The sequence below is a fragment of the Ischnura elegans genome, chromosome 12, assembly GCF_921293095.1.
Source record: "Ischnura elegans chromosome 12, ioIscEleg1.1, whole genome shotgun sequence".
In the NCBI taxonomy this organism is placed as follows: Eukaryota; Metazoa; Arthropoda; class Insecta; order Odonata; family Coenagrionidae; genus Ischnura; species Ischnura elegans.
Genome location: NC_060257.1, coordinates 32428583 through 32451655, shown reverse-complemented (window position 1 = coordinate 32451655; position 23073 = coordinate 32428583). Strand labels below are relative to the sequence as shown.

General features: G+C 39.6%; 2 protein-coding genes across 3 annotated transcripts in view; both read left to right on the top strand.

The window, feature by feature from the left end:
* The window catches only part of LOC124169147 (X-ray repair cross-complementing protein 6), a 32965-nt gene extending 25754 nt beyond the window's left edge, over positions 1 to 7211 (top strand). Inside the window, exons 11-13 of the mRNA XM_046547653.1 lie at positions 1804 to 2010; positions 3746 to 3939; positions 6046 to 7211. Of these exons, the coding sequence (XP_046403609.1) occupies positions 1804 to 2010; positions 3746 to 3939; positions 6046 to 6162 (518 nt within the window). The 3' untranslated portion in view covers positions 6163 to 7211. The remainder of the gene's footprint in view (positions 1 to 1803; positions 2011 to 3745; positions 3940 to 6045) is intronic.
* An 11123-nt stretch (positions 7212 to 18334) lies between these two features.
* Positions 18335 to 23073, top strand: part of LOC124168843 (anoctamin-5-like) — a 74976-nt gene continuing 70237 nt past the window's right edge. For both annotated transcript variants that reach the window (XM_046547191.1, XM_046547188.1), the window contains exon 1: positions 18335 to 18464. In XM_046547191.1, coding sequence (XP_046403147.1) covers positions 18342 to 18464 — 123 coding nt within the window. In that variant the 5' untranslated portion in view covers positions 18335 to 18341. The remainder of the gene's footprint in view (positions 18465 to 23073) is intronic.

Below are 23073 nucleotides of genomic sequence, written 5' to 3'. Positions count from 1 at the left end.
CTCCCTCTTTTGCACCATATTATTTTCCTTTTCTCCCTGGTACATGGAGGTTCTGGCCACAATACTGGGAAAATTTATAGGTACTCTCTACTTTGTAACAGCGATTACATCTCTCTTCAGTTCGGTATCTTTCTTTTATCCTTTTAAACACTTTTAGGTTGTTTCTCTTCTAAAAATATGCTCAAGGTTTTTCTACCTGCTTACCACTTTTCCTAAGGCCCGATTTTGCATTTCAACTGTGGACAATAGCTTCAAATTGCTTATCGATTTGTGCTTTTTTTGTTACATAATTGATATTATGATATAAAAGCAACCCAAAAAGACTATTTTGGAATGTTTATATTGTTGTAACTTGTTTAATGATAGATTTTTTTATAAATTATTTAGTAATGGTTGTTAATACAATCCTGCCTCAAACCTCTCCCAAAATCTATGTGGGACTATCCACGGACATGACGAATCATAGTCTGTGGACATTAAATTTGGGAAATGCATATAATTTTTTTCGATACTAATATGTCTCTAAAAGTAATAAAATGGTATGTAAAATTATAAGCCAGTTTAGATTTATTTATTTATTTAGTTAATCCAAAAACAGCACGAGGCCAATTACAGAGGACTGGAGAAACAATTTCATAATATTAAGCAACGTAACCAACAATAACAAAAAATATTTAACAGTATTTACAAATAAATAACAAAGAATAGTCATCGAGTGGTGCGAGGAATAGGGGGAAAATTACCGATAGTGAAGGTGCAAGTTGGGTGAGGGATGAAAAAAAGGATCAAAATTTGGAACACAATTGGCATAGGAGTTAATGGAAGAAGGAAATCTGAATAGAAAAGAACGTTTAGAAACAGAAAGGCGGGGGGTGAAACAATGAAATAGATCACTCGACCTCGTCATGCACGAAGGAACACGAAGCGGAAAAAAAGAAAGAAGGTCAGGGGATCTGTATTTGCCATTAATGATATTTAAGAAGAGTCTCCGGTCATTGAGGATACGGCTATCAGCTAAAGTAGCAATGCCAAGAGAGGATTTAATCTTATTGAGGGAGAAGTTATGAAAAGGCAAGTGGCGGTAGCGGACAATAGACAGGAAAAAATTCAATGGGCATTCCATGAGCTTTAATGAAGAAGGTGGGGCCGTAGACCAGATTTGGCTTCAGTATTCTAGGACCGGAGAAACACAGGAAAGGAAGAAGGTGCGTAGAGCAATTAAATCCAACACCTCACTGTGGCGATACATCATACCCACCAACGACATAGCGGGGGTGGAAATGGATTTAATGTGCTCACGAAAGAGCAGCTTAGAGTCAAAAATAACCCCTAAATCCTTCTGAGAGGTGACCGAAGGAATATGATGTCCAGACAATCGGTAATTTATACTCAGGACAGACTTGCGTAGGGTGAATGGTAGACTTGGCTGGATTAAATTTTCAGACTCCAAATCTCAGACCATTGGTCTATGGCATCAAGAGCCTTCTGCAGAGCAAGGCAGTCTTTCGGGGAATCAATCTGTTTAAAAATTTTGCAGTCATCTGCGTATAACAATATTTTACAATTGGTGGAGGAGATAATGTTAACCAGATCATCCATGTACAAAGCAAACAGTAAAGGCCCGAGGATACTCCCTTGTGGAACTCCAGATGTAACTGGTGCCATCAAAGAACGCGACCCATTTACTAGATTTTGCCAAGTGCATCTTTTGTTTTAATATTATTGGTTTTTTTATTGCAGCACATGGACATAATTCTGTGTGATTATGGGAAAATGACCAGTATATACTCCTTCTCTTTTCAGATAACATATCTCATCTGGGACTTCCTGGGAGGCCAAGTGCGTCTTCGGATCAAGTGGCAGCAGCTGTCTTAGTTTTGAAGAAATTAAGATCTCCTTTTCACCCCAGTCAAATTCCAAACCCTGCGAACGAAACAAGATGGGCAGCCATTGAAGCCCTTGCGTTGGAATTAGATCGGGATTCTATTAGACCGGTCATCGATGAAATAAGTAATACGTCATCAAACAAGTATAGTTAATATTCGATGTAGGACATTTTTATTTTAGCTCTTGACAGTTGTTTGTCCTCCAATTTATACATTTAATTTCATTTAGATGTTCATAAAGTATATCATATGAGGATATATTTTGATAGATTTTGTGCTACTTGCCCATTCTTCCTTCAAAAATCATTAATTTTGCGAGGGCCGTTTTTCTTTTCAACCTCCGATAGGCTATAAATAAAAGACAATTTCATCTAAAACAATAATTTTATTACCAAAAGATTGGTACACTTATGGTTATTTTTCGACATAATCGCCGAAGAGATTGAGACATTTGTCATATCTGTGGACAAGCTTTTCAATACCCTCTTCAAAGAAAGTTGCCGCCAATGAATTCATGTAGTCCTTGACGTTGGTTTTAAGGTCCTCATTGGTTTGAAAGCGCTCCCACCAAGCCACGTCTTCAGTTCAGGAAAAAGATGAAAGTCTCTGGGTGCTAAGTCAGGACTGTATGGCGGATGATCGAAAATGTCCCATCCAAATTGTTCGAGAACCCGTTGAGTTGCCCCAGCAGTGTGTGGAAGGGCATTGTCATGGATCAGAACAACTCCAGCGGTCAGCTTTCCTCTTTGTTTGTTCTGAATGGCTCTACACAAACGTCATAAAGTTTCACAATAAACAGCTGCAGTGATTGTGGTTCCAGGCTCCATAAACTCCACAAGCAACACATCTTGTTGGTCCCAAAACACAGTAGCCATAGTCTTTCTGTTGTTGAAGGTTTGTTTGAATTTCTTTGGTTTGTTTGGTGAATTTGAATGCATCCATTGTTGTGATTTTCGTTTTGTTTCCGGTGTGTCGTATTGAATCCAGGTTTCATCCCCAGTCACGATTGATTTCAAAAAGTTGCCTCCTTCATCATGATAACGCTCAAGAAACTCCAAAGCTGATGCCATTCGTCCAGTTTTGTGGCCGTCTGTCAACATTTTTGGGACCCAACGTGCACAAAGTTTTTTGTAGCCTAACTGCTCAGTAACAATAGAGTACAAAACAGACCTTGAAACTTCTGGAAATTCCGTAGACAAAGCAGTAATGGTGAATCTGCGGTTTTCTTTAACCCTACTGTCAACTCGTTTAACCAGGTCATCTGAAATGACAGATTTGCGTCCTTGGCCCCCTTCATCATGCACATCATTACGGCCATCTTTAAACTTTCGACACCATTCACGCACAACACCATCACTCTTGAAGTTTTCCCCAAAAACACGACTCATTCTCCAATGGATTTCTGCAGCACTATGGCCTTCAGCCTGTAAAAATCGAATCACACTTCGCAATTCACACTTGGCGGGAGCATCAATAATGGCGGACATGTTTACGTGGCTGTAGCAAAATGCCGACTGACGCCTGAATGTCAACAATGGCGGAGTGTGTAGTATGAGAGCTGCGCAGTCGCCTACAGCGCATGCCCACTTCCTGCTGCCCGCATAGCGTCTGCACAGAGCGATCGGAGGTTGAAAAAAAACGGCCCTCGTATTATGTGAAATCAAATCTTTTTTTTGCAATTCTTCTCTAGTTTTGGACATAGTTTTTGTTAAACCTGTCTCTCATAGATGGTTTGGTAATTTGTACTTTCCTTTTAATATTTCACATTGCCTGATTATGCAATTTTTATCACAGTTATTCATTATGCATAGTTTTTTAATAAATCCATGTCTATAGCATAGTCTTTTTATATCACACAGTGCCTGATTATGAGGTAATTGATGAACGCCTGGGTGGCTTAGCCAAGGCTTTTACCCGGAGTGTGTATCCTGCTGATTATGACCCTTCGGCACCAGTGAAGAAAGCACGTGCTCCTACAAAACGTGCCCTTGTTAAAACTGAAATGGATGAATTGGACTTGGACCTTGTGGAAGCAGCGATGAAAAATCGGAAGGTTAGGAAAGGGCATTTCAATTTGTTTTCACTTCAATTCTTTTTTCAACAAAGTTGAATAAATTGTAGGTATGGAGTTGAAAAACCTCTGACTTACGGGCACCTCGGACATAAGGACACTATTTAATTCCCCTTCAGAAGGACATGCACTTGTATAAGGGTAGGACCTCTAGTATACGTACTCTCCCACTTACCATCTCGGACACATTTTTTAGTCACAGTTTTACTCTTTTACACACACCATTGACATCGGTTTTCTGACCGATCTCTCAAATATTGAGAGTTTTTTGAATAAAAGGATTTCACTCGGCTGGCTTAAATTCCTGCTATATTCTTATTCCTACTATTCCTACCATGCCGAGTAATGGTAAGTGTAAAAATGAGGTTTTATTTAGGTCACCTTCGACTTACGGACACATTTTCGAGGACCGTTGGTGACCGTTAATGAGAGGTTTCACTGCACACCCATGCCTCGCTTATTGCTAGGGATGTGTTCCTTGGGGTCTTTGCACTAATTGAATTGGCCCTATTTCTTCAAGCACCAAAATTAAAGATTTGAAGATGGAAAAAAACCACTTGAATTCCTGGTTGTTAAGGCAAACAGATAGGAGTGGAGGCAGAATTTAAAGGAAAATAGGATTAATTTTTCTCCTCTTGTTTGAAAATATGCCAAGGAAAGGAACTCAGTGTAAAATTCTTCATTACACAAACTCAACATATGATAAAATGCTGAGAATTATTTTCAGATGAATTTCATGAGTAAGAATGCATTTCGAAATATCAATCAACATGTTACGCACCCTATGTCTTGGTCTGATCATGAATGTATGCAGAGCTTAAAACATGTTGATCAAGTAAATCTTTACAGTTTATTTTGCACCCAACAATTTTTTTCCAAAAATGAAGCCTCAAACATTCAGATGGGATATTAGGAGGACTACAGTTGGGTATCCAATTTACACCAGATAAAATTGTTATATTGTTCAGTTGTTGAGTATTTGCAGAAAAAAATAGCCCTGATCAAGCCCTAAACCTAAAACTGATAGATGCATTTCTGCTTTGGACCTTAAATAATAAGAAATAAAAACCTGATGCAATATATGTAGTAAGTTACCATAAGGTAAAATTACTAAAAATGTACATAAATGTTTGTTTTAAATGTTTAACTCTATGGGAAATTAGTAATGAGACAACCTTAAAGTGTTGCTATAAGTGTTGAAATTCTAAAAATCTTTGTAACCTCCCGGACCCCCTTTACTGCAAGGAGGTTGTCCGTATTCTGAATCTGCCACTGGGTAACTACTGTGCAACCTCGATAAAACGACACCCCACGGTGCACCAATAAACACTCGTTATAGCGAATTGTCGTAATACCGGAGGTGGAGCAAATAATAGCCAATATGTTTACCTGTGGCGAACAGTTATACAGGAACAGAGTGGTGCGGTGACAGATAAATTTCTATCTGACAAACGTAAGCATAAATCCAGATGAAAGGTGATGTTTATTTGCATCGCTAAATTTCCTTACTCAAACAACGACTAATTGTTTGGTGTTTTCTTGGCCATGGTGTCTGCCATCAAATGCTTTCTAATCATGCAACTCATGGCCGTGCGGGTATGCTGTCGACTGCTTTCTGCCGCCCGAAGAACAAAAGAAGATCAAGCATTGGCGAAAGCTAAGGCCACAATATTTTCACCAAAATTAACTACTTATTTATCAAACGACAGACATAAATTTGAGACTGAGCACTCCATTAACTTCATTTCTAACAGACGCTAGCAATTACAGAGATTAAGTAGTCTTGATGTAAGTTTTTCCGGCGATGAAACCCTCGCTAAGGCGAGAGCCAACACCAAAAGGGCCTCGTAAAAACGAATTTTTTAACACGCTTATTATAGGGTCAATTGACGGTGCATCGGCAATCTCTCGTAATAGCGGGGGTCTCGCTATAGCCCGTACTCGCTTTAACGAGGTTCCACTGTATATAAGGAGAAGTACAGTAAATCCATTTAAGATTTTCTCCGTAAAAATTTTGCCTCCTTAGATCTGATTAATTTTTTGTCAATCCTTTTTCCATTTGGAGTGTAGCCTCATATTTCTTTTCAGGTGCACACACTGAAAATGGATTTACTGAAGGCCTATATGAGATCTAAAGGATTACCTGTGGCTGGAAAGAAGAAGCAAGAGTTAGTTGATGAAATTTATGGATTCAAATACCTGTAGTGGAAACTGTGAAATTTTCTGTGGGTGGTTGGATGTTGTACATTCTGACTCTGTGATAATATGAGATCCCCTAATAGGGCTTATTTTTGTAAGTGATAAGTGAGTTTAATATAAAATATTATTAAGTGCTGGAACCTGAAAAGGACATTAATAATAATAATGAAAACCATATTTTCCCTGTGAAGTATGAAAGGTGGAAGCCTTGATGAGCATTTTTAATACAGTACTGAGTTTTTCTTATTGCTTTCATTAGATTTTCAAACGCAAGTCTTATGTACAGTTTATCGTCAGTGATACTGTAATGAGATTTAATCTCGGGTTGTGATAATCATTCACGTCCCTCAATTTCTATCCTTAATTAAATTCATTTTATTTGAGTAATTTCTGAATACTTTTATAAATTGTTCTCCATTTTAACTAAATTAGTACATATGTCTGTTCCAAGTGGAATTTTAAAATATTTAATAAATTCCAGTGTTTTGTCTGAAAATCGCTTTTATTTGTTTTGAAGTATTTGTAATTTTCATCTTTCATGTTAGCTTTAGGGTCGTAAAATATTTCCTTTTTATTGGTCTTCGGCTTTGAAGTAAGGCCACTTGGTTAATTAAGTATTTTTAGCTTCTCTCATTCATCACAAAGGTTAAAGTTTCTTAAGGAAATTTCTTCTATAAGATGGGAGATTGAAACACCATCGCTTTCCTCCCTCATCAGTTGGAGTTGAGATACGCAAGATGCTGGAAAAAAATTGTTTCATCGTCTTTTCTCTGTCTTTTTCTGCTAGTCTTTAAAAGTTGCCATAATTTAGAATTCTATTCAAAGTGCTGAATTTTTCTAAGTAGTGATGATTTCCCTACCTTGCAGTGAGAATGAAAAATATGAAGGATTATAAATTATGTGGCTTGTTTGTGAAACTTTGCTCAGAAAAACATGACTGTGGACTTACTTAAGACATGAAATATATTGTGGCATTGAACAAGTGGCATATGCTTGAGAAAGTTTGACTTGAATATTTTTGAAGAAGAAAGAATAAACATCTTCATGAACCTTAAGGTGTGTGTTAAGTTATATTTTGTAAAAGTTAAGTTATATTATGTAAAATAGGTGAATTCAGGCAATACTCCATGTATATTATTGCTTAAATTATTCCTGGTCAATAATATGTTTCCTAAATTTAGGGCAATGGGTGGGCCACTAGAAGGATGGCTCTCAATCAGCATCAATTATTTTGCCGTTAAAATAACACTGATTTCAGGGCAAAATAACATCGCTTTTGTAGAAAAATAACACCAGTTTTGGCTATAAAATAACCCCACCTTTTGCCTGTACCTAATCATAACTCAATTTTTTTCACTATATATTTCTCTCCCCATCACTGAATTAAACTTGAAGTATGTATTCATATATTTTGTTTCATTGGTAGTATTATGAATGAGTTGTTGATTGCTGTTTTTATAAAAAGAGGATCAATCATAATATCACATTTGAAGCATTATGCTTTTTGCTGAGAGTAATATGCCCAGGGCCGGGCAACAGGGGCGACTGCCCTGGCCGACATTGCTAGGGGTGACCAAACGCCAAAACAGCATAAGAAATTTTGTTTTTTGATTTCATAAATTTAGTTTTTTGTACACAACTTTCTTTTGTAAATTTATTTTATAAACTTTAAAAGTTTAAGCTCACGCAAAAAACACTCCGAATGTATTGTAGTTGTACGAATGCCACTGAATGCTTACTGTTTTTAAGTTAAAAAAATTACCGTGGGAGGTTCCCCAGACCACGTTTCGTTTAATTGAGGGAAATTCCATACCAAACCCCCGGTAGGGGAATGACACAACAGCAGTTTGCCCGGGTAAGTATTCTGCCTTGAGCCGGCCCTGAGTGTACCCCGTTAATCGAAAACCCCTCCTATTCTTTTGGATATGTTCAGCTGTTCAGATATAGTGCTTGCAAATGCCCTACTCGCTAACGGGTTACGCTGCTACTCGCTCATTGTCTGTCGACACGGCTTTCCTCGATGGCAGTTGATCGATCTACGAGTTTCCATCGCATCGATTGCTGGAAAATGCCGCTCACGACGGTTGACACGGCCTTCGCCTTTCAGGCGACTGTCAACTGCGGAGGCGTCGATTTTTCAATGTCGCCCATTGTTGATTTGATTGATGGGGTGTGTGACGCCGTTGTGACTGGCAGACAATGCGCCACCGTGGTTTTTCGGCCACGAGCTCACCTGAGTTGACCGACATGCGCGAATCTTCGGGAGACTTCTTCCTTTCGATGAGTTGCAGTGCTACGCTGATGTGCAAAGTTCCTTCATGTGCGTGAGAATTCTCTGATGAGTCTTCCCCGTCTGTTGAGTTCTTATTTCTCCACCTTAATGAACGGAAAAGGCAGAACCTCAGCCTTTTCTTTTGTCTCCAGTTCTTTTTTTTGCGTGACGACACAACCGTCCGTCGAAGAATCATAAATGAATGAAGAGTGAAATATCCGCGGTTTCTATCACCATTTTATTCTGCATTGTAAGTGAATATTACTTAATTTTTTTGTTTAAAATTAACTCACTTTCTGTGTGGACTGTCTCCATAGCATGTTTTGCGTTTAGAATGTTATGGTATTGCAGCCTATTCGGTTCAAGTTCGTCTCTGCTGGTCATATAGGTCTCTTAGTCGTAATGGTCGTAATCTACCTGGTTGTTTGATTGTATGGAGGGACGGTCGCATAGTATTGTCATATTTATTTGAAGGGACGCATGCATCACGCTCGACCAAGTATAGTTTTTGTTTTTTTTCCCCTCCGTAATACGTGTTAGGGACTTGAGGACTGCTCAGCTTGCTGAAGACTTGAGGACCGCTGAAGTTCGACTCATAGCCTCATAGCACTCACTCATTTTAAGGACATCAACCCTTCTCAACTGGTCGCATTATATGTTTTTCGTTGCGTATTTCATGTTTAAAACGCAAAATACCATCTTGCAAATTTTAAGGCCCACATTGTAGAACCTTATTAATACTTTCTAGCAGTAGTGATGCGTTTTTCTTAATAAAAGGTATTTGCGGAGGTTAATTGTTGTGGTTTTGGGGAATTAGCATTCTTTTTCTCCACCGAGCTTCGATATCAGCCCGTCTTGGGTGGATTTTTTTGTTAGGGTCGCATTGTTGTGGCCCATTTGACCGACTTTGGTACAGTTTTTCGCTCGAAAAGTCTTCCTTTTTGTTGGAAGTTGGTGGCACTGATTGTGAGATGTGTATTAATTCCATTGAACTACAGGACAACTGTCTTTGGGGTAGGAACCTTAATTGAATGGGCCAGCTAAGGAACAGGTAATCATTTTCATTTAAACCTCACTCAGGTCAAAAATTGGTTTGTAGTAAAATTCTCATGGAATCGTTAACTCAGGTCTTTGTGTGGCGTAACCAGTGGTTTAACTAGGAATATGATTTGGGGAGGATGAAGGGGCTTGGGGGGATGAGGTGGGTCAGTGGGGGCTACCCCCAGGAAAAAATTTGAAAAATAACATGCCTGAAAATGCATTTCACATCATTTTGTCACTTAAAATTCAACTTTAAGCAGATGCAGTTATTGTGTATCCAGACAAGATTTTAAAATATTTTTTGATTTCTCTGAAGCTTTCTACTATGCCGTAATATTATAGTTAAGCCACTGCTTCCAACAGTCTCTCTCTTTGGGAACCTATCATACACAGTATACATTGCCTGCCCTCCCAACATGCGTAATTAGCTGTAATCAGGTAATTACTATTTATTAAGCTATTGTCATACCTATTGGTTTTTTCTCCCTCGGGTCAAACGGCAATGAAAATGGTGGAGTGCTAGGCTGAAATAAAGTGCCAGGTTAATTATGGCGGGATGTTGTGGTTATAGGGTAGTTTCCTTCATCAAAGAAAACGAAATGCATTGATTGCGATTCCTTACCCACCATTAGTGTATTCATAATATACAAATTATTTGGTTTTACAAATCCCAGTTTAGACGAATGGCCACGGTCAATTTTAACCTCATTTGTAAAAGGCCAGATTGGCGCCCATGCGATTCCACTCCACGTAACGTCACAGAGACCTAGTTTCTATACGAGTGGATAGGAGTTTTACATAGTCTGAGATTACCAATGCATGCATGAGGCACAGAGCTCAGGGAAACATCACATAATAATCACACATTAAAAATACCCAAGTTCGGAAAGTTTCCTTCGTTTGATAGGGGAATAATAATCCTTATTTAAGCCAAGCGCTACCTGCTAGCAGGGTACTCAGCTACCTGCTACAACCTGCGTCCCAAGGTCACCTCACACGCCGATAGCTGGAACCAGAATGACGTCACACGGACTTTTCCCATCATTCCTACTTAGCCGTCGCGTTTTCGCGCGCTTGTAATTTTTCCCTTTTCATTTAATCGCGAAAAATAGATATCTTCATTCGAAAATCTAAGAGCATGAAATGCGCACTCCAGGAGTATTAATCTTTTGATTTAGGCAATAAAAAAATAATAGGAAACCACCGTGTTGGACCATTAATCTTATTACTAATGCTTTCGTTCGACATATTTTAGTGGATCTTTTGACAGCATTATCTCATGTTCCGAACAGTCTTTTCTTTCTACTATGCCGTAATCTTATATCACTGAGGCTTCCTGTCTAAAACTGGGTATTGTATATTGGAAAGCAATAGTGCCCAGTCTAGAGGGACGCACAAACATTTTCGATTAAAAATTTTAGTTTTTTTTTCCTCGCTTTCCGCTTCCGGAAATTTGATGACCACGTTCCTTCCCTAAAATTCAGATGCGTTCGTGACTATCGTTCTGCTGAGTAAGTAGGTTTTCGCACGCAATCCCGTATTACTAAGCAATTTATCTACCATCTGATGCAGTTGACGTGGCCGGGTAATAACATCAAACGGAAGCGAATCGTTAACACATTCAGAGTTGAATGACTCGCTCCTCTGAATGCTAATCATTGGTTTTTGTATCGAGTAGTGCTTACATTTAAAATTTTATGAGCACCAGCGCCTCGAATCATTGGCGGGGCATATATTTTAATTGTCGAGTGTCGAGTTGGCACAAGCCCCTTGATTATTGGATAACTGGGGCGGCCGCCAGGACTAACCTGCAGCGTGGCAACTACCTACCAGGTAACGCTTATTCTCATGAAGTTTGTTTCAAGTGTTTCTCAGATTTTTAATATTTGATTAAGCTTGTGCATGGTGTACACATTAGAGGTCTGGAAGCGGGCGCAGACTCTAGTCCTCTTAATTGTCAATAATACTCCGAGCTGTGATGCAAAAGTGCCGCGAAAGGGATGAGTGCGATCAGTGGTTCAAAAACCTCCTCCCCTTGAAGTTTTTTGGGGCACACTTTCAAGTGCAGTCCTAACTGAAACTTTTTGCTCCAACATGCTCAATTTCCGAATGAATACCCTCAAGATAAATATAATCAAGAGCGATTTTAGCTTTCAGCCCTAAAGCAAATTCGAATTGGGGAGTCACGTGATATCCAACCCTTTCATTTCCGACTTTATGTCGGGGAAGATAATTTACTTATCCCAGCAGTTACCTTTCTTTACGTGTTGTTTATTTCGATTGGAAATTGTTTTATTAAATGCATTGGAAAAGCATACATTCCATAAAATTTTCGTAAGTAAAGTAAAACAATAAACATTTCTTTGGGGCAATTCGGAAAGTAATCGTTATTTATTGGTCATCATGAAATGTTACTAAATATAAGAATGAGGTGTCAGTGGATAGTTTAGAGGTCTCCTCACAATATGTTTTGTGAGTAGTCGCCAAAGACAGATTTGCTGAACGTTTCACGACGGTAATGAAACCTTGAGTTCTCGGCTGATATTTACTCTCGAGGGAATACCCTAATAATGGTTATAATTAGTGATGAGAAAATTAATTTCGATTACAATCGAAAATCGAGTTTTAAATGTCGAAGATCGAGAAAATCGAGATCGAGCCTTGATCTTCGAGTTTCGATCAATGCTAGATTTTTTTACTTCAATCATGACTTTTTCATTTGATCGCAGCTGGTCGCTATCGGTCTACGATAGCGCCATCCGTCCCGAGTGAAAGACTTATCGGAAGCCGGTAAAATTGGAATGCACTCCCTCGATCAAGAAAGCATCGCAATCAGTTGATCTTTCTTGATAACTTTAGTGAAGCCGAGTGATTCCAAGCGGTGATCCCAAAACTAGAATGTGCGCACATTTGTAAATTTTACAACTAATAATTCAAGTGCATATTCTGAGTAGACTTCTGGGATTTTATTCCATGCATCAAATGTGTATTTTGAGTATTTTGGGAATGTGTAATAAATATATTTTCCTACAATTATAATTTTTTACATGATCCGTCGCTTTTTCGATTAATCGATCTTGGGCTTCGAATTTCGATTTTTGTTGATAAGTCGAAATTTTCATTTCCATTAAAAATCGGTTGCTCGAAAAATCGATTTTGACTGACATTTTTCCATCACTACCTGTAACATTTATGTATAATAATTAATTGAAGTTTTGTGTTGTGCGGATGCGACACGTGGACCTTGGGAAGAAGAGATGGGGATAGGATCAACGCATTTGAGATATGCGTGTGGAGAAGGCTGAAGAGAGTGATGTGGGTGGATAAAGTGAGGAATGAGGAGTAGCTGGAACAGTGGCGGATACATATGGGGGGCGCAGGGGGCGAGCGCCCCCCCCCATTGCGGGGCCACCTGCATTGCCTAACATTGCAGAACCACAATTGTAACTTTTTTACATCATAAGGTAGCATTATCATGTATGCGTGTTAAATCAAGAAGGATTTGGTGCTCTCCCGGCGAATGCTGTTGATAAAGTCTTCACGGGGAATCTGCCGGGTAAGGAAGAGTGATTCGCCCTGAAGACGATGGCAGAGAAGGCCATTGAAACGTTGGCAGCAATGTCCATCCTTACCCGGCTGATTTCCCGTGAAGACTTTATCAACGTGTTAAATCAGCTTAAATGAAACTTTCACAAACTTTTCGTGCGACTTATTTTTCATTCCGATAAAAGTGAAGGTAGCTGAAAATATATTGTGCGCCCTCCCTGAGTTTTTTCTGTATCCGCTACTGACAATGAGCTGGAAAGAGGGAGGAAAGAACATTATTTATTACTGTGTTAAAAAGAAAAGAGAATTTGATAGGTCAAAGTATAAGAGAATAGGGGATTTTAAATACAGCATGCTAGGGAATAGTGGAAGGAGGAAAGAGAAGAGGAAGAAGGAGGTTGACTGACGCGGTGAGGTTAGAGGGAAGCTACAGGGAAACTAAAGGGGAGGCAAGATTCTACACTTTCCCGGCGAACAGAATTTTTAAACTTTTCTCGGGATTCCGGTAAGATTTTGTAAGAGCGCCGACGCGTCGAAGACAAAGTGTCAATTAAGATGGTATAAAGGTCGTTTTACACGGGGCACGGAATTGCGCAGGTTAGAGCTGTTAGAGCTGTCTCGCATCCACGCATTCTCGCTTGCATTCTAGCAATTCACCGCTTTACACGACGCAATTTTGATTGCGCCTTCGCACGTACGTCAGATTGCGCAATTCCGTGTACCGTGTAAAAGGGCCTTTTGTTTTGTCCATAAAACTATTCATAAAACCACTACATGAGGATATAGTTGGCAATTTTCAGAAAAAATCGAGGTCGGTCGTTTTTCGATAAATTTGTTCAACTTTGACCTCACATACATTGCTAACTTGAAAATACAGGAAAGAAATAATCTGGAAAGTGATGCACAATTTAATTGAGAATATGTATGCGAAGTTTCAACTTCCTAGCTCAAAAAAATCGTTTTTGAGGTTTTGGCCAGCTTTTTTTCGATTCTAGCCCACTGTGCGACGTTTCAAATTAAAAGAAGAAGGTTATGAAGGTAACCTACCAAAACCGACAGCCAGAGCCTTTTTGCCCAATGTTTCTACGATATCGGGCAAAATTTATATGGTTTTGATTGTGTTTTATGGTTTGTTTAAGGAGGTATAACATCGAAACCATCATCGACCTATGTCAAGTTTAAGAGGCCGCCTCGTTTGTGTAAAAGATCCGATTGGCCTTATGACTCCTGGAGTTTATAAAATCCCTTGTGAGTGTGGTGATGTCTACGTGGGGTAGACTGGGCCAACAATATCTACTCGTCACCTCGTCTAGAGCACAAAAAGCATTTCCGACTTGGTCAACCGGAAAAATCAGCCATAGTCGAGCATAGCCTGGATGAGGACCATAAAATGAGGTGGAATGACACCAGAGTTTTATGGCGATCAAATCAATTTTGGGATCGTTTAACTAAAGAGGCTATAGAGATAAGACTGGAAAATAAGAGAAAAAAATGAAAACCGAGACACCGGATATTCGATCAGCAGCTCTTGGAATAGAACTCTCAAGAATCATGATTGCCAGAGCTAAGTCTACGCTGGTCCACGGTCCTCCGCGACAACAATTGGGACTTGACCAATCCCGCCCCTCCTAATGCTAAGCCTCAACGGTCACTTCAAATATTCATTCAGTAGCCGCGAGAATGGGTAACGAGTCGGTACCCGAAGCGTCGGCCCCCTTTACCAAATCTTACCCGCTCGGTTTCCCGAGAAAAGTTTTAATAGAAAGGGGAGGCCTTGGACAGAGTGAGGTGGAGACGACTTTGGTGTTCGGTACCTGCCAGTGGAGAGAGAACCAGTTGATGATGATGAACTATAACATGTACTTGCCACGGCTTCGATCCAGGCCCGTGCTGGAACCCCTTTTTAGCGTGGTGGACGGCCATGGCCAGAGGGCGCCAGCACTATGCAGGGGGAGGACTACCGGGTGTTACGACGGTGTGGAGTATAATAAATAAATTTTGAAAATTTAATCCTTACGCTCTTGAGATTGAATTGAATCGGATTATATTAATTTAAATTACTATTTTCTTTACTCAAGACGGTGTTTATTATGCCGTTAAATGAGACATCATTGAAATCAAGTTAACTGCTTAATGTTGGTATTCTGAGTGTATATTTCGCCAGTTTCGGAACAGGAGGGCGCCAAAGATATCCAGGCTGTAGCAAAGGCGTACCCAGGATCACAACTAGGGGTGGAGGGCAAGCCATGTCCTAGGGGTAGGGGCAAGCCAAGTTGTGACATTTTAATATGGAAAAGGTGAATGAAACCAACATTTTAAGAAAATTATAACAGCGCTTTACTAGTTTATGAGATTATTTCCTTGAAAAATTGTTTTATCTTACAATTAGTTACGTATCTTATACTAATACATATCTTTTTTCGTGGATTGTAAGATAATTCGTTGAATACTTTCGTTTCAATTCAGAACTGATTTTGCTTAAAGACTTCTGCGATTTTTGCTTCTGAGGGGGGGGAGGCAGCTGCCCCCCCTGCCCCTCGCTGGGTACGCCCGTGGGCTGTAGCACGCACCGTGATACGTCCCGGTGGCCCAGCATGAGCCTGATTCGATCCATAGGACGATTTCTTAGGAGCTTTTACTGCGTTTATTCCCAATCCTCATCCATAGATAATTTCGAATGGTGTACGTACTCATTTCTCATGAGCAGTCGAGTTTGTATATAATGCTCTATTGAGAATTTCACCGGGAAAACACCCTAAAATAACTCCTGCGTTGAGGAAAAGCTGCGAAATCATGAGAATGCCTCAACCTGGAAGGTAAGGTTATTCGGGTCGAGCTGTCAAAAATCAGAGTGGGATGATTAATGGACGTTCCTTTTACGAGACTATTGGCCGGGGGGAGACAAATATTTCATCGATATCACCAACTTGCTGACTGACCTTGCATCGTCGACACAAACTGGCACGGGCAATAGATTTTTTATGACAACCCAGACTGATTTTATCTAAATTTTGACCTTAAGATTTCAGTCCTAAATAGGGTGGTTTCCTATTATTTTTTATTGCCTAAATCGAAAGATTATTACTCCTGGAGTACGTATTTCATGCTTTTAGATTTTTAAATAACGATATCTATTTTTCGCGATTAAATGAAAAGTGAAAATTTTCAAGTGCGCGAAAACGCGACGGCTAAGTATGAATGCTGGGAAAACCCCGTGTGACGTCGTTCTGGTTCCCGCTGCCGCAAGTGAGGTGACCTTGGGGCGAGGCTTTGAGCGCTGATACGACGAAGGATGCTAGCAGGTAGCAGAGTACCCTGCTAGCTGGTAGCGCTTGGCTTAAATAAGGATTATTAATACCTTTTCAAACCAAGGAAACTTTCCGACCTTAGCCAGTTTTAATAGGTGATTATTAAGACATGTTTCCCTGAGCTCTGTGCCTCATGCATGCATTGGTAACCTCAGATGATGTATAACTCCTATCCTCTCGTGTAGAAACTAGGTCCCTGTGACGTCACGTGGAGTGGAATCGCATGGGCGCCAATCTGGCCTTTTTCAAATGAGGATAAAATTGACCATCCCCATTCGTCTAAACCGGTATTTTTAAAACCAAATAATTTGTATATTATGAATACACTAATGGTGGGTAACGAATCGCAATCAATGCCTTTCGTTTTCTTTGATGAAGGAAACTATCCTATTATATCGTGGACATTTTTTACACGTTAGTATTGGCATTGGCGTACCCAGCGAGGGGCATAAGGGGACACCTGCCCCCCCTAGAAGCAAAAATCGCAAATGTGTTTAAGGAAAATAATAATATTTCAAGCAAATAATTTTTAAAACTAATAAAGAGCTGTTACAGTTTCTTTAAAATGTTGATTTCATTCACCTTTTCCATGCTTACATCCTAACTACAAATTGAACAATTATGGCTTGCACCCCCTAGTTTTGATCCTGGGTACGCCTATGAGTATTGGTGATGTAAGACGTTAGACTATTTTTGGATATTCATTTACTGGGAAGAAAAATATTCTACCAGGGAAAGTGAGAAATATTCTTACGAACCTTTTAAATCCGACAATATTCTCGAGCCACATTGTGGGCGTCGCGTCGCTTGTATTCGAACCGGGACGCTGGGTTTCTCACCACCCTTCCCTACCGTTTCCTCATGCCGCAAATGACCTCAGCTGTCGATCGCCTTCTCCTCCAAACAAATAAAATTGGTCTAAATTTTGTTTAATTCAAATCATTTATAAGTTTTTTTTCTGGAGTTTTCAAGTACAATACAGAACACAACTTTTTTCAGTGAATATTTCTGTAACGTCTCGTCTTTCTCTCCTCACCGAGAATACTCTGTGAATACTTGTACTTGGGCCAAGCGATAACCTTCACCCCTCAAGAGTAAACACAAACAAAAGCAATTTTCGGCTCGCCCGAAACATCGCTTATTGACTTATTCCACACAGGCCTGAAGCCAGAAATTTGCATCTGGGGAGATTTGGCGGTATGAGGGTTGCTATACTGATATTTTTGGTCAATTCGCACGCAATGAAAAAGCATGCATTTCAGCAAATCAGCTCCCTATTCCACTTGAATAATTCGGAAAGATAAATGGATCTTTACGTATTGGTATGCATGAATTGTAACTACATCAAAAACTGGAGAGTCGGTGGACTGGAGTTGCCTCTTGGAGCTGGGCTAGTGGTCTCCTCAGCAAATGTGCTGAGGGTAGTCGCCTCAAGAGAAAACATTCGGGGGAAACCATAGATTCTTGCTAAATTCCATAATAGCGTTCGTTAAAATATTTTTTTAATTGGAAATTTTTCTTTCGTTTAATAAAGCAGGAGAAAGGTGGGGTATCAGGATATTTTGCTTCAATTTTAAGCAATTTTAGCGATTTTTTAAGCAATTTCACGGGCTTCATTTTAATAACTTTTCTCCATTTTTCATATTATTGCTGAGGTTGGGGATTTGAATATTGTCCGCAGTTGCTACATTGTTTCGATGTTGACCGCTCCATACCCGTATGCAGCGCTCTGTTTTATTTGAATTTCTAACCCTTTGGTTCCACTAAGTAAAGCCGCAAAGTCTTCAATGATAAGACTGAGTTCTTCTCAAGTTTCCAACCGGGTTAGGCTCTGCATGATGTAGGCAACCGGGGAAAACTCGAGGAAGAACTGCACTCTTCACCCTCACTGACATCTTTGATTGCAATCCATCATTCTGCAAACGGATCACCTTCTTCTTGTGCATGAGAGGAGTTGGGGTTTATAATATGTTTTTCCTCCTTGATCCGCAGAATATTGAAACAGAAACGGAGGCAGCATGACTTTCTACCACTACTACAAGACTCCGTGGACGGGGAATTTTATAAAACTCTACTATCCCTCGGAGAGCCTTTTTCTACCTCCTGCGAAGAGAAGAGGAGAATGGAACACGTGGATTGGTGTAAGTTCCTGTTCCTTTTTAATACTCCCTGACATTGTCATATTGAAAATTTCAGGGTTACATTACACCGCAACCATGCAACCGTAACACCTTTTAATTCTTTTTAATTGTTAAACTGTAGAAAAATGTTGAAACTTAAGTATTACTAACACCTTTTCCGTCCTCTTATATTAATCATTACGATGACGTTTACTTCCCGCGACATCGGTGTTTTCTGGTGATGGATCACTCATGGGGGTAGCTTGGGCGGTTCGATGATTGTTTATACTGATATTTTGCTTTCAAATCGCAAGTATCGGAAAAGTTTGCATTTTAGTAAATCATCAGCTACATATTTCGTTGGGGTGATTCGGTAAGTTAAATTTATGCAATCGTCTTGAAAATTTCAGGGCATATGACTACAGTATACTGTTGTCAGAATTTGCCTGTATCTGAAATAGAAAATTATGCCATTTATCTTTAATTATTTTCTCAGATGTATTTTAACATTGTTGAGAGTCAGGCGAATATTGAATAGGATCTACTCCTCTTTCACTGAAAGTTTCAAGGTGATATCATGCATTTCACACGAATCACCAAAAATGACCGGTCAAGATGGAGTAGGTGGCCGGTTCGGTTTCTTAGTAATGTTCTTACAGTTTTGTGTGAAACTTCGGACACATGTTGTGATCTACTGTGATAAAAGCGAAAAATATATGGTTCGCCGAGTTAGTTCAATAGACATTCAGTTCAGTTTAAACACGAATTCTTGCGGGAAACGGTAAAAATTACCCTAAAAATTAATCATTAACGTACAGATATTTTTATGATCAATATATGAGTAATATTTATAACCTCTAAATTTTGAAATTTGTGGCAAAAGTCATAAAAAAGTAGGACATCAGGAGAAAATAAAAACTACGACTGGCCTAGCTTGATTGACGATTCTTGATCATCCTCTTCGATCTCATGAAGAGGGGATGCGTTGATAGAATAAAATATTCATCTCCACGTATTTACTTTTTCATTAGGAATCATATGGAGCTTACAGTGGGTCTCTAGTTTCACACATGTTATGAGTCGTGGTATATGAAACAGTTAGTTCGAAGCCATGTCATTAATGGGTTCATAATGAAAATATTAACACGTCAGTTGTCGGGTTGATTTTTGCATCAAATACTTCAACGGTGAGGTGAATAATGGGGCATATCAATCAGATTCGGACAGTAATATACCAAGAATGTCCGTCTCTATAGTTTTGGGGGAGGGGAGGTTAACTACCACCTCCCACTACCCCTTTTTGCGACGCTTTTTTCATCTAAGAGCAGGCACGTAGCCAGAAATGGGGTCGTTCACCTAGACGCGAAGTTGCGTATTGATAAGATGATTCCGAAGATGGATGGGATTGATAAGTTATAACAAAAGTCTTTCTCATTCAGCCATTTTCTCATGACTTGAAAATGAAATCCGCGCATTTGGAGTATGGTATTCTACACAGGGTCGCAGCTAGGAATTAAGGCTAGGGGGGTTTTTGGGTAATTAATACTTACGGGTGTGGGGGTATTGCATACCCAACAGGGTAAGCAGGAGTTGAGGGGGCCCTCCTCCAGAAAAAATTTAAGAATAATGGTTCAAAATGGCGAGTTTTACGGCTTTCTGAGGGATATTTGATAAATCCTAACTCTATGATTCTACAGGTTAGAGAAGTGGGCGACTGACCGGAAAGACGACAGTTAACACCCTGAGTAAAGCCTGTGTACACTCGCAACAAAAAGCTCCTAAATGCGACGTAACCTAAGGTAGGGGAAGAAATTAGCCCTCTACCAAATATGTAATAAAATTCACTCACCTTTGGGTTAGTACGAGGTGAGCTCTACCTTGACCAATATCAGCTAAATTTTAGGTTGAATGACCGAGTGATTGATTTCGTGAAAGAGAACGTAAGCTTTCGCTAGGACTTCACTCTCCATTTTCATGACGAGACCAATACACGTTGAGTAGGGGAGACCGGGGCACGTTGGCCATAGGGGCAGGATGGCCCAGTCGAGCTAATTCATACAATAGACACTGAATCGTGCTAGGAATCTATCAGAAGGTTGGTGGCACACTCCCCCTTTCTCCACAAAACCATTATGACTGGCGGAGCAGTTTTGGATAAGTTATAGTGATTAATTGTATTTGCGCGTGTTTCTGTAAAATTCTACTCCCAGGTTAAATGTGTGTTTTTAAAGTTTTGATCAATTTGGGCCCAATAGTTGAGTACTATAATAAAAGATCGTAGTTTAAGGATAACTTGTGTGTGGCATACAATCTAAATTGCTGCAGTGAATTTTGTAACAAATAGAATTTATTGTAAACATGGCGATGGGGCAGGTTGGCCCAGCGACGACGGGGCACGTTGGCCACCCGGCCAACATGCCCCGTCCTATGCATTCCTTCGTCAAAAATGGCATAATTTTGAATAGACGGTCTCTTTCATCATCAAATGAGCTGTCATTCAAGTGTAAATGACTTAATATTGTTTCAAATCGGTCACAATGCATGCTTGCCGACAAGAGTGTGGGGATGTACCTTTTGTTAAGTTTTGTTAACTCTTTGGACCAACACATATCTACGTTTATTAGGGTATTTATCGTAGCATGACATTAGCATTACATGTCATATTGGCTGAAATTAGCATGTCATACGTTCCTCTTTCTCCAAAGCTAGATTTACATTTTTCTGGTTAGCATATACGTCACTGTTTATGCAAATGTGCTTAAGCAGTTCCTCCGGGAAAAATGAAAAAAAGTCGGGTGGACTTACGCATTTTATTGCCTCTTCAGTAGGAAGAATTGGATTACAATTTAAATTGAGCTCGAAAGCTGGATAACCCTTTCCCCACTTACATGGATTATTTTCTGTTACATTTGAGGGTAAGCTTGCATCAATGGTCAACTCCAGAGTGCCGGCGCTGTGTCTGCAATTCGTCGTCTTTGGGAGCGTTGGGTTGCGTCTGAACTGATTAGACACAAAGACTCAAATTAAATTCACAGAGGCTACTAAAATATAAGGGCAGTGGTGAAGATGGACATCTATTTGAACGTAACATAGTACCACAATGTAACGCATGTCAACTGAAGCTAAAAAAATAAAATACGCGCGTCCGATATAGGAAGAAGAAGATTCACTGTGCCTAAGTGTGCCTTTTTCGACGGTTAGCCTGGAGCACAATGTAATTAGTGCACATATTGCACGCGTTGGGCTCATCAGACATGTGTAAACAATGAAATCTGCGTACTATTTTACAAGTGCAATGACTGTGCTGATTCTTCGTATCTAGACAGTCACAAAAGTTAACTGGTTAGTATTAGCACGCTATAAATCCTAATAATTTAAAGCTTTCCCGATGTTTTAGTAAAATGGTTACATATATTGGAATATATTTCTTGATAACTATTAGTTTTATTTTGATTTCCTAAAATCATACTAGTTTAGCTTATCAAAAAATACATGGGCCAACGAGCCCCAGCCACTGGGCCAACTTACCCCGATGTAGGGGCAGATTGGCCCACCTGTCATATGCCCAGTATTTATTTATTTTTTAACATTTATAACTCATATATTCAATTTTAACTATTTCCATCCAGATTCTGAAAGACTGTTCTATAATTTAGCAATAATTTCATAGAGTTAAATATGTATAAATAAATAATATTTAAAAATAAAAAAAATCGGGCCAACGTGCCCCGGTCTCCCCTAATAATAAAGAAACTATAAGAACGATGTTTCTCTCGACTCCTGTAAATCATTCTTTCCCTTTGTCAGGGGTGAATTCTACCCTCACGAATATAAATCAACCTTAATGTTTGAGCTCTTAGTGGGTGATTCTGTGATGTAGCGAACGATAGCCTTTCTCTAGGACTGCACACTCTATGTTGATGGCAACATGAATGCATGTGCAATAATGACTTGCAGGGCTATTCTACTAAACGAGGCCATACGTATGGCCGGCCGTAAGTTTCTTATGGCTTGACCCGAAATTACGGCCTATACCGATTCCACTCTCGAGGAGCCATATCGTATGGCCCGGCCAAAAGTCTTAACGCCCTTTCTGCAGGCGAGTATGAGAATTATAATTGGTACTATAAGTTGGGTTCACTTTTTTTAACACTAGTCATTTTTTGAGAAAGAAGTTTGTTCCAACGTGGATAAAAATAATTCTATGTACCTTGACTGAAATGGACTCTTAGTAAAGGATAAATTTGGATTTTCTTTAAACTCTGATCTGGCGGCGGACGCTGGAGATCTTTAAAAAAAGTGAAGAACGCAAATCACGGACGAGAAGAAGCAGAAGAAATTTGTACACGATTTCTACCCTACAGTATTATAATGATTATAATATTTGTGAATTGTACATGTAATGGATAGAGTTAGAACTTGACATCCTATTGTAGTTAGATATGGCCTAAAGGCCGTAATACTATGGCCTACCTAGGAGGCGGTCATAACTCGGGCCATACGAAATAACATTGCTCGCCTAAGGAGTTATAGAAGAAATTTACGGAGTGTCGTCGATTATATAGCAATTGTTTCAAGAAATATATGAATATTGCGGGGGAGCACATGCACGGATTCAACGGGCATTGGC